The following is a 19,223-nucleotide window of genomic DNA, read 5'->3' on the forward strand; positions in this document are numbered from 1 at the left end:
CAACACCTAAAAGCTGCCTATAGGCTAAAAATATCCCATATCTATATTGTTTACAAAAATGAAACTGAGCTGAACCATTAAAAAATAAAGATATTATCACATAATGGCAAAAGCTGCTAAAGTAATTAGCGAATTTTTAAAGATGGACTCAATAATACCCAACACAACGCACACAAATGCTAATAAATGTTTCTAATTGCAGTCGTAATATTCTCTGTCATAGTTCTTCTAGGAGAGCAGGATAAACCTTTTCCACTATCACACATGTGAGGATATTATGGATAAACTGTGGGACATTCACATACTTATTTTATATGGTTGTGGTGTGGTTTACAGACTAAGCGAGCATATTATGAATATAATCAGCAGTTTTCCAGCCCTCTATCTGGAGAGGTCGGCACACGGAGGTGGCTGCAACGCTCATAAAAATACAAGTGGATAAACGTCCACGGCCGCGTGGCCGGGAGCGCCACCAGCAGCCAGACACGGTGTAGGCCGGGAGAATACATTTGAATCAATATCCAGAAATGGGAAAGGCAAGATTGTGGCTGCTGATGGATCTGCGTGGCACAGACGGATGGATGCACGGAGCTGAAGGCCAGAGAGTTTTTTTTATTGCTCAAGGATTACATTTAAAACCAGTCTCACTTTGTATTCCTCCACCATCTATACTAGAACAGCTATCTTACAAGCAGACAAATAGAAAGGGCCGCCAGATGACTTGCCGGTAAAAAAAAAAAATGGCGGAGAAATACAAAAGGTGCAAAGGGCAAAAGTAATGTAAATCCAATCTTCTGGCCAGGAATCCCACTATGAAGCATGTTGTAGCCGGGCCACAGTCCATTAACTCACCAGTGTGCAGCAGTGGAGGGAATTGTGCACTTTTTTTGGCATTTGGAATATGAGCGCAGTCGGTATGAAAACATCTGGCAGGAAGTGCGGGTACGACTGGCTGAGACGATGATGAGGATGATGAGCACAAAGGTGGCGTTAAGTAAGAAGGACCCCGTGGCTTGAATGATCGCGGTGTAAAGAACGAAGTCAGCACAGGGCCCGTGTGGATCATCGCCTTATTAATGGCGCCGTCAGGTGCGATGAGCAATGGCTGCATTGTCATCTTCAGCCCCTCGGCACAGATGAATGGCTGTTTCAGGCGGGAAGGGCTCCCTCGTATGCCGGGCTGAACACTAATCCCTCACTCTTCCATTGTTGGATGCACTGTCACCCACAGCAGTACCATACATTGCATTAAGATCTAACACACACACACACACACACACACACACACACACGCACGAGCCACAGCCAGTTGTGCTCCAGCACTGACTGATGAAAGAATATGCGTGGGTGATGGAGCATACCCTATATTACCTGAACCACAACTCAGGAGTAACACTTCAGGAATGTTGATGAACTTTTATTTTACACTCCACTAATTCAGCAGGGCTGCATTGATCTCTGTCTGCCGTGATCACTCGGCTTCTCGCCTGAATTAAGCGAGCGAGTCACGGTCAGGGCAACGATCTATAAGGGCGGCGGGAAATTTATTGGGACTGTTTTTGAACGTAAAGACTTCTACTGTAACAACACAATCTCAGTAAATAGCCGATACGGATGAACAAAATGTCCCAATCGTAGCAAGCTACATATATTTCATGACACCGCAGAACTTTGTTTAATCCTTTGAAGTGGTCACAAGGGATTGGTGTCGAAAAACGACGTAATTAAACCTCTCCTGACCTCACGTTGCCATAACTTTCCATGCTACTGGGGACGTAGACCTGGTGACCTCCCTTGTTTTTCCCGTCATCTTGTGTCCTGAGGTTTGCTATCATGATGCTCCTCACCCAACGTTCCCACCTGGGACTTCCCCACCGGATGAAAAGGAGCCGCCGCCTCGGGTTCGACGCCGCTCCGCCCTTCTTTTCCGCAGATTCTTAATGCAGACTCTGTATGTGTTATAACGTAATCAGTGTCACCCGGGCAGATAATGGTGGGTACAGAGGATGAGCACCCCCCCCTCCCATCCACAGCCCTTAGCCCCACTCGCCCCGCTCTGACATGAGCAATAGTGCCCAGGCCTGGGAGAGTTTCAGAGACATATTGTAGTTTATTTTGTCACCCAGGCATGCCATCTGTGCCATTCCAGTAGAGAGTGTGTGTTCAGGCTTCTGCAAGAGTGGTGCGACGCTCTGGGTCCCTCCGTAGCTCCACAGCCACAGCAGGTCATTAGTCAAATTGCCTAATGAGAGAAAATACAAATGGCCCCCTACCCTGACAGGAGGAATTTTGGAGGTGTCAGAGCGTCTGACCCGTGCCATGAGAACAGATGATAGCGAGTTGCTATTTTCAGATTCCTTTAATGACTACGGCTCTAGGAAAGCAATTCCTTTCCTGTTATCTGTTCCCTGATTTTCAAGAGTCCACAGAGAAGGAAAATAAAGTTCCTTTATTAATATTATTGTTATTAACGGCCAATAAATAAATACTGATAAAATGGTGGTAATGTTAATAATGTTATCACTACTGCTCCTAATAATATAGTTATATAGTTATAGTTTAAAACTGTCCGATTTTACACCATCTTGAGTTCATATTTATTTCTATTGTCTCGGAGACGATGAAATAAAAGCATATGCTGCTACGCAACCCAGAAGCAAATCAACCGGAGGAGGACCCCGGTGCCATTTTGAACGTTCAGGTGCAAACACAACATTAATGTAAGTTGTTATCACTGTTGCCACGGGGATGCAAAATGGCAGCTTATGCAGATTGACCCACTTGCTTTTCCATGTGTGTAAAGCGGCCTTTGAAATCTGCTGGTGCGACTGGAGCCAGGAAGCGATCCCAGTTGGGCACCGGTCCACCGGTCCTCCAGGAACGTAGGAAGAGCCAGCAACACCTATGGTCAGCTGGTCACAAATACTGCTCCGCATCAGCGTTATTTTCGTTTTGTCCTTTCATTTCCAATACAGATGCGATGCTCCAAATTTAAGCTAGAGCCCAGAGAGCCGGAGACGCACTACGGGACCTGGCTAGCTGTCGCGGATGCTCGTCAAAATTAAATGGACAATCAGACTTTAATCAGCAGCGCGGTGTCTTTGAAGACATTGCCATGGCAGTGGTGTTGATCCCCAGCTGTGGCTGCTGGTAAACGTGCTGCAGAATGTGTGTATAAATGGGCTACGCCTCTCTGGGCAAGTGCAAGATCTGGCAGCGGGCGGACAGCAAATTGCATGTGCCGGATGGGATGCAGCAGAAGGCACAATTACACAAATCCCCTCTTAATTAGCGGTTCTGTGGGCAAACTAACCCGTAATGATGCAAGAGATGTGACAAGCCCCAGAAATCCTAACAAGAAGCATGGACTAACACCGGCGCCTGGGTCATAAGCCCAGGTTCTACCTTAACTAGTGACTGATGAGCAATCTGTTTTGATCAAGAGTCGCCTCCCGTGTTGCCCTGATCCTCGATGAGCAACTTGCCCTCTGGACTGTGGGTAAAGCACCGGGGCCTCTGTGGCTCTGGGTGGTATTATTAAGTCCTCCTTGCTCACAGTATCAGGCAATGTAAAGTGGCATCTCACATGATGAGTAATGAACTGTGCCAGAGTGGAAGCAGGAGGGATGACAGCCAAAGAGGCCTCCTTGGCAGCCGCTAACCTGGACGTCCAACAATTTATCATCCCCTACAACCAATCCACCGCCGCTGCCATTTGTCATTAATTATGCTAATAAGGACGCCATTATTCTCCCGATAAAAGAGGCGACTGTTATTGGAACAATGCACTTTACACTTTGATACATTCGCTTATTAGTATCGCATTTTCTGGATTCTGCCCTGTACCTGAAGCCCGGCCTTCTCCACACACGCTAGACTAGAGGACAAGAGAGCGACGGGTTTCCTACAATTGGCTGCAGCGACTCCGTTTGGTGTGATTTGCTTTTTCACATCTGACTTTGCAGCAAACAGAACTATTTAATGCAGCTTCTGGGAGCCCCAACTGCCCGTTTCCAAAGCGACTTCCTCCCATGAATCTCATTGTGCTCTTTAAATCACACCCCAGTATGTATTAGAAGACCATTAATTACAAACTTAACAAGTCAGCAGAGCCATTAAAAGATCTTTAAGGCATATTTGACCATAAATCTCCTTAAACTATATTTAATGACTGGAAATCCGTGAAATATATATATATATTTTTGATCAAATCCTAATTAGATGTGCGATAACAAACCCCGCTGTACATGGGGCAAATGAGGGAGCCGTGACAGGACCATCCATTGAGGCCGTCCACGTTTGGACACTGAAACTAATGGAGCATGGCTTCCTTCTCAGGGATGGATAGAAAGCAATGAAGGATGAGGCTCCAGAGTCCAGTCTGGCCTCCGAATGCAAAGACATTTCAAGTCTCTTATTTGATTGTAATAGAGGTCCAGAAACGCTGGAGGCCCTTGAGAACAGTCACACAAATTCCAGGTCCATTATGAGTAGTTTGGGATTGAGCTGCAGGAATGTAGGAAGAGTTTAATGGCAGCATTGATCAATCAAACGCTGAAAATAAGAGAATAATAAGAGGTGTAATTCATCAGCACGCCAAAGGTCGGCAGGGCGGGCTTCTCAAATCTGCTCTGCTTTCAGAGAACTCACAGCGGATGCTAATTGACGCCGTGCTGCTGGATTTAGTCACAGTTTTAAAATGTTACGGAAAGAGCGACTGTGGGATCAAAGATTCTGCCAGAAGCTAAAGCTCAGCTAACGCGGGTGTGTATTATATATGCGTGTGATCCCATTTTATTGTTATTTACCGTAAGTCTATATGACAGACAGTTCTGCCCAAAAAGCCCTTCAACATTTGACTTACAGGGTTTAACTTAGTGGAAATAAAATGTCTTTTACGCCACGTGTCACGACAGTCTGGTAGGTGTAGGACCACAGATGGAAATTAGCATTTTTGCTATATCTGGTTCATCCACGCCTGCTGTTCTCTTAGGCATCGCCCTCTCCACTCATTAAATCTACATTTCCTACGAGGATTAGGAAGTTTATTGTTAAAATGCCTCGCGTCTTTTAATCACCGCTGTTTAATTATTTATATGAACAATTAATGCAACAAATGTCTCAGTGCTGACCCACACACTGCTATTCCCTTCCTCTCAGATGGGAAGTTTTTTTTGCCGCCGAACTGGTTTTCCAACTTTTTTTCTGTGTTGCTGTGAGCCCACATCCGCTCCAGCAGTCGCACGTGCGCGACGCGCTCGTGTTTGCTCCGACCACTTGCATCTGCTGGCGTTTGTACATCGTTTTAAAAGCCCCTTTCGCATCTTCAACCGAAAAACTGTTTAAAAATGCTCAAACTGCTCCACTTAAATACAAACTAAATTAAATCCATTTTAAATTCTGTAATTTAGGAGCCTTTAAATTATTAAGGATTTCGACGCACTGCATGTGTAAATATGACCAGCTGAACCCTCTCGCTGCCTCTGTGCTGACCAGGGGAATTAAGAGGCAAAATGTGGGTTTTTAGCGTTCCTTTCATGTCTCGACGCGAGCCCTGGCACGGCTTCACACATCGGGATCTTTTTCATAGAAATCCCGCTCCATCCGAAGCAAAAGCTCGGCAGTAAATCTGCTCCACGCTTCCCCACAACGCCTCCATAAATGATTCATTCAGCTCCGTTTAGCTGATGCAAAACAGAATATTGGCGATTGGTGGACAGAAAGGGAGCCGCTGCTGCTGCTGGAGGACCAGCCCTGCTGCTAATTCCATCAATCTCTGGGAGAGGAAGAGAAAAGAGAGGAAGAGACACTAATAATAACTTTGTGTCACTATTCAGAGGTTGTGTTTTTTAATCCCTCAGCCTAAAGAATTGTGCTATTCTAAAATATAACCCCACTGGTGCGGCGGCAGTCGAGATCCATCACAGTGGGAGATAAAAGTGGGCAGATCTCCTCCCTCCCAGCAGCCTCGCCCCCCCAACTACACCCAGAGATAAGACAGAACTTTTGTTTGAAACCTGATGAGAACCCTTTTAATGAAAGCGCCGCACCAAAAATAATCTTTTTTTCCCCCCGTGTTAGTCAATCAAGAAGTGGTGTAAGTTGGGGCGGGGGGGGGGAGACAAAAGAGGGGAAAGAATGTAATTTTGCATAATCAGCGAGCACCATCTGGAACAATTAACCAAATTCCACAGAACTCGGCGGATCAGTCATATTGGCTTATTAAAGATCCAGAATTATACAAGTAATAAATCCTTGGAAAAACGAAGCATACCCCTGCCTGTCACCACTATTTTAACTTCAAATACACTGGAATACTTGATAAGGCTGAAAAGAGGAGATTAATATATGCAAATGATGTCAAGCCTTTAAAAGCCCCCAACAACTGTCGTTTTTCTCTCTCTCCCTCTCTTTTTTTGCCCTGTCTCTTATTACAAGGCTCTATGTTTTATTCATACACCAACTCACCTGTCATTTCATAAGCTCTAATATTATGAGGGTATTATTAAACAGCATAAAGTGGAGCTTTAATTGGAAGGCTCCGCTGCATTTTCCAATTATTTGGAGCAAATTAAAAGCAGATGCACCTAGTTTAATGAGAATTCTTATATTGTTTCCTGAAAATCAAAAATCACTGTCATCCTGCCAAGATATTTTGCAAAGCCAAGTTCATTTTCGAGCCTTCTTTTTCTGCCCCTCATCTCTGAAGGATGAACTGTCTGCCGTCCGTTAATTGAAGGCGCTTTAATGGGTAGGGAAATAATTGCTCTCCATATTATGTTAGATCAGGGCCAATGTCAGATTTTAGCTTTTGATTCATGCCGTAGATATGCAAATGCATTGTTTGTTTCTTACCTTTTTATGAACACTATAGGTTTCTCTGTCACATCAGGACTGAAGGTGATGCAGCTTTACAGGTCTCTCCGGCACTTTTGCATTCGCCTTTCATGAAGCTTAGAACTCGCGGAACCATTTCATCAATGTAAATTGAATTAGCTTTAAAAAAATTCCCTGCTTCTCTGACACAACACGCAAACAACGGCCCTAATTGGGGAAGGAATGTGGCGTGGATCAAAGCAGAAAAGGTGAAAAAAGAAAAAAGAAAGAAAGGAGCTGAGATGGAAACTTGATAACTCTTCCAATGAGCCTGATGTGTCAGCTGCAAAATAGACGTGAATTAGTTTTTAATATTCTGGTAATAAATGTCAAAGTGCCTGCACATCACATCAGTACATGACGGGACTGCAGATAGACACGTTACCTCTCCACTCATTCCTCTTTTGGTGCTTTCTGTGTGTGTGTGTGTGTGTGTGTGTGTGTGTGTGGTGTGTGTGTGTGTGTTGGGCTTTTTGTTTTGTGACGGAGGGTTTAATCAAGAAAACAGGCAATTCATCAATCCTAAAGAAGGCGCCAGTACAACCCTGACAGGGCGCACACGGTTTTAGAGCAACTCGAACCCTGGCCAGCTGTCAGTCTACACACACACCCACACACACACACACGCACGCACGAGTTACCACTCCTAACAATTAACACAAATAGGCTGCTGGCTATGACCTCACACTTGGTCACATTACTGTTGAGGGGAGGTTGCCCGGGATGGAGAAATCGACCCTCCCGGCTTTTTATCCGCTTTTCTGTAATAATCTGCGGGTTTTGGAGGGACGGCGAGGGCGTGCAGCTGAGGAGGAGCGTTTCCTGCAGGTAAAGGATGAGTGCTGGCAGCGTGCTGTACAGTATGTGCATGTTCTTCACTGTCACTCAGACTCAGTCCCAGTGGAGGAGTCATATGCCCAGTGCCATGAAGCCCTCAGCTGTGTGCTAATATCTGCTCCATCAGGGCCGCACTCTGCACAGTCGTCCTGGCTGCTTTTCCCTAAAGCTGTCATATCCTCACGTGTTTTCCTGCCTTTTGACGCCCAGATTTTTTTTTTTTTTAAAGTGCTCCTTCTTTGAGCTGGTTCAGTTTGTTCTTCACCATCTGCTGTGGTAACATTCAGAGTGGATGATGGCTTTGTCCAGGGTGTGCCTGCATCTGCTTGCACGGCAGCGGGAATCCTCACCACATGGTGTCTCTCTCCAGCTGGATATGAAGCTGCATGCCTCGCTCAGCTCCTCGGGTGGATCACGTGACGCCGCTAACCTTGAGGCTCTGTTGATGCTACAACTGGACTCTGTTTGAGTTCCGGAGCACGGGCACTACGTCTAAAGGTCCCGTTTCCACGTAAAGCTCAGCGGCTGAATCCTTTTCCCTGAAAGATGCCTGAATTTTCTGCATTTCCCTTGAACAAGGAGATTAGTTTGGTTTCTACAAGGCAGATGTTGACAAAGGAGCATTGCAGAACACTAATAACACGTTATTACATTGAGTAATAACAGAAGCTAAGCTAGCTAATCCAAAATAAGTCGACTAAAGCGGCACATTTTGAAGGGTATTTTATTTCATCCTTCCACTCCGCAACAGTTTTTAACTGCAAATATCAAATTTGCTCGATAACGTACAGATTTGGAATAGCCCATGTTAATTACACCTGATTGGCATGAATAAGAAATCAAAGATCTACCCGTCATTGTGTAGTTTCCACTTCCTTGGTGCTGGAAGTCCGGCCTGCTGGAGTTCCTCCTCCTGTCAAAAAACAAAAAAACACGTTAGCACTGTTTTCACACGCACACACACACACACACCACACACACACACACACACACACACGCATACACGCGCAGATTTTGCTGATTTTTTTAGATGTAAAAAAAAATAAAAAAATCCTGAAAAGACGTCTTGATAATTGCCACATGTAAGTGTAAATCTCTTATCATCACATCTGGTTTGGATCACACTCTCAATATAACTGCATGCTTTGTGTGTTTAAAATAAAAAAAAGAAAAGAGTAAAGACAAGCTTAATGCTGGGAGGGTAGATCAGAAGAGCTGATTCCGTCTGGAAGCGTGGAAACTCTCCAACACTCCACCTTTCTTTACATGAAGCCTTTTTATCTGTCTGTGAAACCCTGAACCATGAAACTACAGGCTGAATGTGAAGATGAAAAATGTGGTAAACGTTAAACCGTGCCTCAGCTGCCCAGGGGCCTCGGCAGACCTTTAACCGGGCTTTGGAGCTGGATCTTGTTAATTCTAGAGGAACTGAGAGATTTCCATTATTCAAGGGAAGTCTGCTTTTTTCCTCTCCAATTTCATGGCCTTGTATTAAAGAAAACAGCAGCAAATGCAGTTTGTGGGCAGTTGAAGTTAACAAACCATATAAGATTGAAATCCTCATCAATCAAGCTATCATGAATCACACCCTGTGACTCACCCCTATGGATCGATAAATCCACAGCCAAGCAGCGGCCAGGAATTCAGCAGAGCTGCATAACATGACATGCTCGGGAGGTAAAATGAGCTCTGAGATGGCATTATAAAATAAATGATCTTATAATGATAATGCAAAGTAGTCGGCGCTATCATTAAAGAGGAATCACTTTGATTAGTGTACACACAATGCATGAGGCTGCTGTTAAAGCCTGTGAATGCAGGCGGAATTCTAAAGCAAGACGGATTTCAGAGGAATCGGGCGGGAAGTTGGGAGTGAAATTAAATGCAATAATTTCCATCATCAGCAATAAAACAAGGCTTCTGATAGGCTGCGGTATTTATGAGCTGCGGGCTACAACTCAGATTTATTTGCGACGAAAGGGCCGATTTTTCTTCCTCTCATTTACATCCGCATTTGGCCGTGTTAAATCCAGGCCAACGGTGAATTTTTAAAAGGTTGGCATCAATCTTGCAGGAAGGGTTGCCATACGCAGCGAGGAGTTCTTTTACCTCTCAAGGGTTGACGCCACGAGTGAGGAGCGTAGACAACTTTCAAACTTCAACCTCGAGCACAGCTTAGAAAAGCCACTGAGGAAGACAAAAGCCATCACAGGAAGTTCTGACTGGAGGAAGCAGCTGTGGTCACATGATCTATATTCTTCCCAACATTTTGATCAGCGCCTGTTTACGGCAGCGATCCACCGTTCAGCTGACAGAGACGTCGTTACACAAGAATTCCACGGAGTCTGGAAGCAACTAATAGTGGTAAAAGGTTAATGTTGCTTTTATTCCTTCAATTCCGCTGAACATTATGTCTTTACAGTTCAGTTTCAAGGAAACCAATAATGAGTTTTAGATTCTATACTGTCCCAAAAGGGACAAAAGGTTGGTCGGCAGCGACTATCTTCCAAAAAGGTCGGACTTTGTTCCGTTAGCCGCGTTATTAATTTGGAGCGACTGTAGTTTCCTTGTCTCAAAGAACTATTTTTCCCAAAGGCGGACCTCTGCTGTTCCCATCTGCCTGAAAATCAAAACTGCCTCATTCCAAATCGCTGATTTCTAAATACAATTTGAGGTGCACCGGAGAGGCTAACATATGGCAAATCAATTAGAAAGCTAATTCTTGAAACAAAAACATGGCAAGTGTGTTTGCTAATCAACGCAGTGTCGGGGCTCGTATTACGTCGGCCACTGGAGTTTTGACAACAATTAATCCTCATTTCAGCCAAGGGGAGCCATATTGACACGTATTCCTAATTTGAATATTCAATTATGCTGCAGTTCCTCATCAAATTACAGCAAAACTGGGAACATGGCCTGAACGACATAGGCAATTACAACATACATCAAGAGTGTTGTGTTCCCCCGAAATCTGCTCAATTCTATTAGTGACGAAAAACAAAGCACGACGTTGAGGATTCCCAAAGAACAAGTTCACTAGGTTTTCCTTCAAGTGTCGGACATCTTTTTCGCGTGTAGTTTTACGATTGAACTCAGAACACAAACTTCACCGCGGCAGATTTCTGCCTCGTTTCTGCAGCGGGTCCAATTAGAGACTGAGAATCCAGCATCAGACAGTAAACGACTACTTAGCATCGTTAGTCTGGGGACCTGCTGTGAGGATTAATGCTAATCTGTATCTGACCTATTCCAAGGTTTGGGGAAAAATAGCCCGTTTCCATGAGAAAGTGGGAAAACTCCAGGCTTTTTGGGGGGAGATGGCAGATCGTACTCTTCCATAACGGACAGCAGGATACAAAACAGCGTCGAAAGAGAAGATCAAGCTGGAGTTTAACCTCCAACCATACGCACAGTTTTAAGAAAATAACGGACAGAAGACAGGGGAAAGCTTCAAAATAGATTAAATGTGCAAATTTTCAATTGGGAATGGGAATCCAGTTCTTGTGTGTTCTGGTAGAGATGTGTGACGATCCCACGTCTCGATGGTTTTCATGAGGAACACGTAGAATTCCAACGCGGGCGTTTTTTGTTTTGGGTTTAATGCCTCCGTGAATCTGAATGAGAACGGAGCAGCGGGAGCAGCCGTACTGTGATGTCAGGGGGAACCGGAGCGGCACAGCACGCTCCTCTTGCTTTGACACGGATCCAGCCTGTCCCGTGACAACCTCTGCACACCTTCCTCCGGGTGACAACAGCGCTGCTTTGTGGGAGCTTCTTCGCACGTCACTATCTGCCGTTAAGCTAGGTGTCAGCTACCGAAAAGAGGATCACTCTTTCCCAACGTGGCGGGCGAATCATTGAGCGGCCTGAGTGACATCAGATCTTACCCGGGGGTTTGATCATTCCTGGCACCCGTTGCTTGATCTCCCACTTCCTTTGGCAACCTTTGTGTACACGATAAAGTAATGAGTGGGATTGAGCTTGCAGGTTGATTGTTCTTCAGATGGGGGACGTGTCAGGTGAGACGCCGACAGTCCCGGTGACTGTTTTCCTCAGCAGTCAGGTGCGATGGGAAGAACTGGTTAACCAGCGAGGGATGACAGCCGCCTGGAGCGTCACGGGGGTGAAGACAGAGCAATCCGAAACGTATTGATATGCTCGCCAGTTCAGACACTGATGACTCTCTGCGCTTCAAAGGAAGAGCAAACTACAGGATGTAATGAGAGGAAAAACAAATACCTGGCTGTGACATTTTTTTTTTATCACCGTGTGATTTGATTTGATTTGAAGTGCCCGTGTGTACAAAGGCCCATTATTCAAAGAGAAACGTCAAAAAATGGAATATTTACACAAGGCTAATTTGTGCTAGCAGTCACGGCAGAGGTCAGATATGAGCCTCTGCAATGACAGTTTTATCAGGAGAACAAATGACAGCTCAGGCCAGGAGGAGGGAGGAAAAGCCTGCACAGACATTCAAAAGTCAGAGAGGAGCTGATATGGTGGGAAAACAAGTGGAGCCGCTTCGACCACAGCCGTGATGAAGAAACAACATCCGTGACAAGCTCAAAAAAGCTTAAACGCACAGATACAGAGGGAGAGACTGAAGAAGAGGAATTTCAAAAGCTGGGGAAAGTTGGTTGGTACCGAGCTCCAGCGTTTCAGTTCAGAAGAGCCCCCAACCACGAAAGAACACCAGTGATGAAGAAACTGTCAGCGGTTGAGAAGAGAAAAAACCCCAAATTGCACTTTGCTTATCTTTGATAACGGCAGGCTGACATTGCTGAAGTAACCGTGGACACATGCGACACTTCTTTAGCTTAAACAACCATCTACAGCAGCGTAGGACGGCAATCGTACCCCAATCCGGCCTGTTGCCGTCTGAGCCCAGTCAACACACCTTTAAAGGGAACATGTCTCCAATAATGTCTCCAAACAGGCGGGAAAAAATCAAAAATTCTTGGCGGTTTGTGTTTGCACAACTCTAACAAGCCCTGGACGCCCGAGGCAGCTCGAACATACGCGAGGCAGGACCGCAGCTTTAAAAATGATACAGGCCATTAAAAATTTACACATTAGCGAGTGTATTTAAAGCATCCCTTCCAGTGAACGTACAGAGCACTTAAATTTAAGAGGCGCTATTCTCCAAAGGCCATGAGGCTGTTATAGATAGAGCAAAGGAGGCACAGAGGAGAACATTGTCTCCTGCTCAGGATGAATAAAGTGTACGGGGGCGATATGACACAGTTACACCGTGCTTACTTAAGTAATCAGCGAGGGCTGAAGAGCTGTTTATAAATCAATGCATCAAACTGTCTAATGTGTGACTTTAAAGAAATATTTATAGCTGGATGTATGCTTGTCTAAAGTGCATGTAGCTACACTGAAGGGATGCCAGAGAAATACTCAAAGAGCTGCTGCTGTCTAAATTGCCCAGAGTGGCGTCCTTACGTGTCAGCGCGTTATGGATGGAAATACTCTGAAAAGAAGACTCTGACTGTGGAATGAATTTTAATGTTAATACAAAAACAGCAGGCTGTGATCTCAGCAGGCATCAGGAGGGGAGTGGGAGTCGCTCCGAGGTGCAATTTATTCCAACCTCTGAGCCTCACCGACTTGAAAGTGGGGCTTCAAAAGACGGGAGAAGGAGCGGGCGGGAGGTGGGAAGGAGGAGGCTCGAGCCGGGGCGGCCGGCATCCCTCCGCAACATCAAAGCTTCCTGACCATTCACCGAAATACGGACGATTCACAAAACTCCGGTTGGAACTCTGGCCGTGGCCGCCCGTTTTAGTATTCCCGACCCGAGCGGCCGTGTGAGGAAAAAGCTCTGTTTTGAATCCGCCTGCTGGCATCTGTAGCTTTGGCCAGCTGTGGCTTTTAAGTGGCTATTACTCAGCCCAGCAGAGGATGGCAGAACATGGCGATTCAAGCTGGCAAAGCCATCGGCGGCCCGTGCCAAGTCTCCCTCTCCACATCAGCGCCACACAGAAACAGCCCCGCTTGTTTATTTACAATTTGCTTTGGAAATCCCCCCATACTTCATTGTGATAAATAATTGAGCTGTTTGATCTGGACACGGTACAAAGGCTTTCTCCATCGACTGTAAGGCCCGAGGCAGGGGAAGCACGTGAGGACAACACACAACCACTCCAGCATGGCGGAGATCTTGGAACTCTCCCTTCCAACCCCCCCCCTTCCTCTGCAGCTGTCGCTCGCTCTCTGGGCTGCATCTCCTCCTCTTTGTCTGCACGCCGCAACAGTCCTGTCACCACCAGCACCACCACCGGCACCAGTCAGAGCGGCAACCTGCGCCTCCCTCCCAGGAGACGCTGCCAGCAGCACGAGCTTAGCCCTCGTTGAACTCCCGTTCTTGTTCAGGGATCCTGTCTAGTTAGCCCGCCTCCCCCGGTTCACCCTCGCTACCTGGTTGTCCAGCCACAACCTTTATGGCAGATTGAGTGGGAGTGATCAATTGCTCGTGTCTCGCCGCGGTACAGCCGGCACGAGAACGGAACAACAGCTCCGAGCAGGAGATTTGGATGAAAGCAGAGAGGAGTTCAGGGAATTTTTAGCTGGTGACATCAATCACAGATTTTACCTGTAGTAATAACTAGTGCATTAACTGAGCATAATAGTGGAAAATGTGAGTGAAGCTAGCATGGCAACCAGAATAGATCCAGCAGCCCAGTCCTGACCCCATGGCTCCTGTTGTTTTCACCTCCCAATAAAGAGCCCTCGTGCGCTCATGTCATACATGCTCTTTCTGCCATTTTCCTTTAAAATGAGATGTCCAACAAGGTCCAACAGCACGCATCAACAACAGTGTGTTCGAGCTCGCTAACATAGCTAACGGTTGCAGTCAGCTGTAAAATAAATAAATGAATAAATGATGAGTGGTGATCGGGAAGAATAAAAGAAGGAAATGCAAGCCAACGTACAATAAAGAACCAAAGATCCGCCTGTAGAAATACTAGCAAAGGAAACACACCTGACTGAGGGCTTTGATAATGAATCCAGATGGGATTTTCCATTCATCCTGGTTAAACAGGACCTTGATTATCATGGAAGTAGTAGGACGTCACAACAGGGATTTAATCTGCACAGTTAGCCTGGTGTGCTACAGGCTAACAACAACAATCCTGTTGCCTTGGCTTGAGCAGTCCCTTAGACTGGGGGTTGTATTTTGTGAATGATTTACCTAATTTTCTATGGGAAAACATGTCTTTTCCATGTTATAATCCATGAATTCTTTATGAACAGAGCTTGAAAAGGACATATTTTCATCTGTGACATCGGTGAATCAGAACTACTAGAACCTGCCCTTGGCTTAGTCACTGTTAATCCTTCATTCGTTTCAACACAACAGCAAATATGTGAATTTGGAATATTTTTTCCCGGGGATTTATCACTTTTTCACTGCCCGCAACCTCATCCCACGTTACCTTACGGGGGGGGCCTGTCCGTCACACTGAACTTTAATGGAGGTTTCTTGGGACGACGGCTGAGGAACATCCCCCGTTCGGTACCAGATCACCATGTTATTCATCTCACTGTACAGATAAAGAGCAGGCACGGAAGTGTCGGGCTTTAAAAAGCTCAGTTCATAATATTTAATGGTAGTCAGACTGTATTAAAATGGCACTTTATTCTTTACCATAAGCATTTGTAGTCTATAAGCTGGTACTTGGACTTTGCCGTGATCTGGATGTCATAAACGGCAGTCTTCGCAGCTGCACGGGGGCTGGTTTTCACGCAGAGTTTCCTCTTCCTCATGGCGGTTTCACCTGAGGAGTCAGGTACAGGTGAGTCAGTCTCTGAGGACAGACGGCGCAGCGCTACTGTTTAAATACTGTTAAAACTAAATGCTGTTTGGTCCTGATCAGCCTCAAAATAAGAGATGAGCTCATATCGCTTCCCGGATTACAGGAAACGAGTGGACAGAGAGGAGCAACAAAATCCACACGTTATTATCATTTTTATCATTTTAGGCTGCGACATGACAGAACAAGTGAATCCTCCATCAGCTTTAGTGCACGACTGGGATTTCAGCTGGATATTCTACATGCACGTCCTCATGCATAATGTCACTTGTATACATTAAACATGGATTCACATGAAGCAATAAAGCATTAAATTACAGCGTAGCCAAACAAAACATAATCTCCTTTCCTCATGCCGGCAAAAGGAGGCATTCCCATGTTTTCCTATATTGCATCCGAGCTTCGCTCATTTATTTCCCCTGCAGAAAGTGCAGTGTAAATGCAATGATAATAAAAATAATAAACAAGCTGTCCTCTCTCTCCACACCAAAATATTATTACATTTTCGAGGAGCGGAGAGTGTGGGGGGATACGTCGCACTCAAAAAGCACTAAAGCATTGGGGAATGCATTTCATTAATATTAGATAACCCCCATCCACTCGTCCTCTCCCCAAATAAATACATAAATAAATAAGCCCCTCATAAAGAAAAGCACAGCTCCAGTTGAGATAAACAATGACTCATGATTCTCTTCCCTCCACCTCCGGGGCAAAATGCTTATTTTATTCTCACTGCCTGCCATAAATTAAGTTAACCTGCACCCATAAAACATTCTTTATCTCCAGCAAAGCTGCCTCGGAGGACCTCGGCCTGAGCCGGACGCGGAATTAAAAAAAACAACAAAAAAAACCCCACAAACACCAACCAAAAAAAACCCAAAGAAAAAGGAGGAGAGCCAGTTTCCTGACCGGTGTCCTCGGTCTTTTCCACAGGTGTGAATCCTTGTGGTAATGCGTCCTTAGCGTCAATCATCCTCATGTCCACAACAACATCGGGGCCCTAAAGGACAAAAGCACAAATGCAAATGTATCTTTTGCAAAAGGACAGAGCCAGAAAGGGAAATAATGTAGAGATAATAGCGGTCAATGATTTACTAAAAGCTCATGAAGTCTCCCAAAAGAACGGTTGACAAAGTAGCTGAAGTAATTACGCCCTAATAGCTTCTTGTTGTGTTTTTGTCTTTTTTGCAGCAATGAGAGAGACGCGTCTGAAGTTATTATCGTTGTCTTGAGCTGTGGCGTGATGGGAGACAGACCAGCCGATCTAATCTGTGGACGCCGCTCTGGTTAGAGACACGCCGCGCTCTTCCCTGCCTTCCATTACACTTTTATTTTGCCCTGTAATAAATTGCAATAACACACAGTGGCGGTGGAGAGAGGAGCGAGCCAGCCGTGACTTGATGCTGCGACCGTTGCCCGACAGTCATTACTGTTACCGGCATTTTTTATTCATGGTTTTTATTCTGACTTAAAGGGGAATATGGATGAATGTTATTAATATACATGGAATCCCTTTTTACTGCCTTTCCCCCCCTTTTACTGGAGAGATTTCTTCAATCAGGCCCTGACAAACCCTTCTTCCAACCTGGACTATGATAAATCACAAACTATTTACTTCCTTGCACGTAATTCAAGGGCTAATTTTACAGAATCTGTTTTTGTCATAGACAATTACAGTACAGGCGCCAGTGACTGGCAGACAAAATAGCCTTTGTTGATGGCTCTGTCATGTTTTATTTGTGTCAGAACTCTTTAGAACAACGCGGACGTGCATTTTGAGGGAACGTACAGGAGCTGGACGGAGGCGATTTGCGTGCTATTTCGCCGAGGAGCCGACTGAATTCGGTCCGGCGGAAGCTGCTGATGGATTTTTAGGATGCGTTCTTTAAATAATGATTGCAGCTTCAACCTGGGGTGAAAAAAAATTCAGAAAAAACCCCAAAAAACAGTTGTTGGAGGTTGTTCATGTCATCGGGTTCGTCACAGAAGGGAAGCAAGACTCTTACGGCATTATGGGAAAAAACAGCTCCTTCTTTGGAAGGAATTCTCCACGTGGAAAGTTGTGTTTTCCTGTTCAAAAATAACGGCCGCGTGATTTTCAGAAACCACGTGGCCTCTGTTGATTGAATAAATTAGAATAGTCAAGGCAAAGCTCGCTGTTATTTCATGAATAAACATAAAATACGTCCTCTGGAGGATGTACAGCATGAAAAAAATAAACCCTGTTATTCATCCGGAATAAGTGCGCAAAGAGTTCAACCCTCAGCGCCGATTTCTGCTTCTTTAATGGGAGGTTGACTGATCAAAGTGAGAAGCGCAACCATTTGCCAGCAGTAGAAAAGCGAGCTGCAAACAGCAGAGAAGAAGCGGAGGAGAACAGGGACGTGCCGGGAGTTTACATTCCCGCTTACATTTTCTCTCTTGAAGCAGAGGTAGCGCGTGACCTTGGATTTGAATATGCCGTCCTTCCACAGGTCAGCGTCGTTGCCATCTGTTGTTTTTGCAACCTACATGAACAAAAAAAAACAAAAATAGGAGACAGAAAGAAAAAAAAAATACACAGAAGCCTGGATAAGTTAATGTATGTATGCCATGAGTGTGTTCTTTCGCCTCTTCCCCTGCACACTAGCCTTAATTAACGCTTGCCAACACCAGCCTCCATCTCATTAGTGCTCTGTGTGGGTAAAGTCTGTGCCTCCAAAAAAAGGTGGCTAAATATAACATCTCATGGGACCGGGCTGATTAAAGATGCACTGACAAGGGTCTGTTAATAAAAAAGCTCCGCTACGCTCTTACGGAGAAGCAGGGATTATATTTGGGTTAAACGCGGAATCTTATCTCTGAAAGTTCTGCTGTATTATAGTGTAAGAACAGTGCATATGTGTTATTTAATGAGACAGGCTGAAATGATGATCATTTCCATCATTTATAGTGCAAACTGATCATTTGGATCTTAGCTTATTTCGAATTGTTTTGCTGAATTGAGTGTTTAATTAAAAAAAAATCTTCAAGTGTACAATATGGCCTATATGTTCTTAAATATTGGGTAAAAAAAAACAAAGATTTGTGTGTATTTTAAACGATAATAGCAGCCAGTAAAATTATAGATTGCATCAGAGTGAAGACAGGAGGGCATGACGAGTCAAACTCAAGGTCCAACGCCGCATTGTTATGTAAATGTAAGTATGCAGACAGACAGACAAAGACATATAACCAGCAGCCTCCCTCGCGCACACTTCCCCATCCTCGCAGCAAATATGCTTGACTGAACCGTCATGTTCCATTGGCTATCACGTGAGAATCGCCTAAATAACTGCCAGACTTATTTTCTAAAGGGATCCTTTACAAAGAAGAGTCAATCTAATGAGGTTCATTTAAATGAAGAAGTCATAGATCTCTGCTCCCACCCACACGCATTACCCCCGTGACAATAATGATGAATGACCTCGGCGACTGGGTGGTGGGGGGGGCGGCACGGGGGCCATCCGTGACAAAAGCACCGCCGACTGTACGGGATGAGAGCGCAGCCTGGGCCGGGGGCAGAGAGATGGATGGTGGGATGAGGGAGGGGGGAAAAGGAAGTGTGGAGAGAGGGATTGCGAGGTGTCTCCAGCAGCAGTTCCATGAGAGGTCCCAGAACGAGCCTATACATCACCAGCCTCCCTCTTCTGTACAAGACAGGCCGTCTTGGGC

General features: G+C 45.3%; 1 protein-coding gene across 4 annotated transcripts in view; it reads right to left on the reverse strand.

Annotated features, from left to right (window-relative positions):
* Positions 1-19,223, reverse strand: part of mvb12bb (multivesicular body subunit 12Bb) — a 32,137-nt gene that overhangs the window by 7,571 nt on the left and 5,343 nt on the right. For all 4 annotated transcript variants that reach the window (XM_057033879.1, XM_057033881.1, XM_057033877.1 and 1 more), the window contains 5 exons: positions 17,942-18,037; positions 16,440-16,530; positions 15,365-15,494; positions 15,153-15,260; positions 8,565-8,626 (listed from right to left, as the gene is read on the reverse strand). In XM_057033879.1, the coding sequence (XP_056889859.1) occupies positions 8,565-8,626; positions 15,153-15,260; positions 15,365-15,494; positions 16,440-16,530; positions 17,942-18,037 (487 nt within the window). The remainder of the gene's footprint in view (positions 1-8,564; positions 8,627-15,152; positions 15,261-15,364; positions 15,495-16,439; positions 16,531-17,941; positions 18,038-19,223) is intronic.

Source organism: Takifugu flavidus, chromosome 5 (genome assembly GCF_003711565.1).
Source record: "Takifugu flavidus isolate HTHZ2018 chromosome 5, ASM371156v2, whole genome shotgun sequence".
NCBI classification, from domain to species: Eukaryota; Metazoa; Chordata; class Actinopteri; order Tetraodontiformes; family Tetraodontidae; genus Takifugu; species Takifugu flavidus.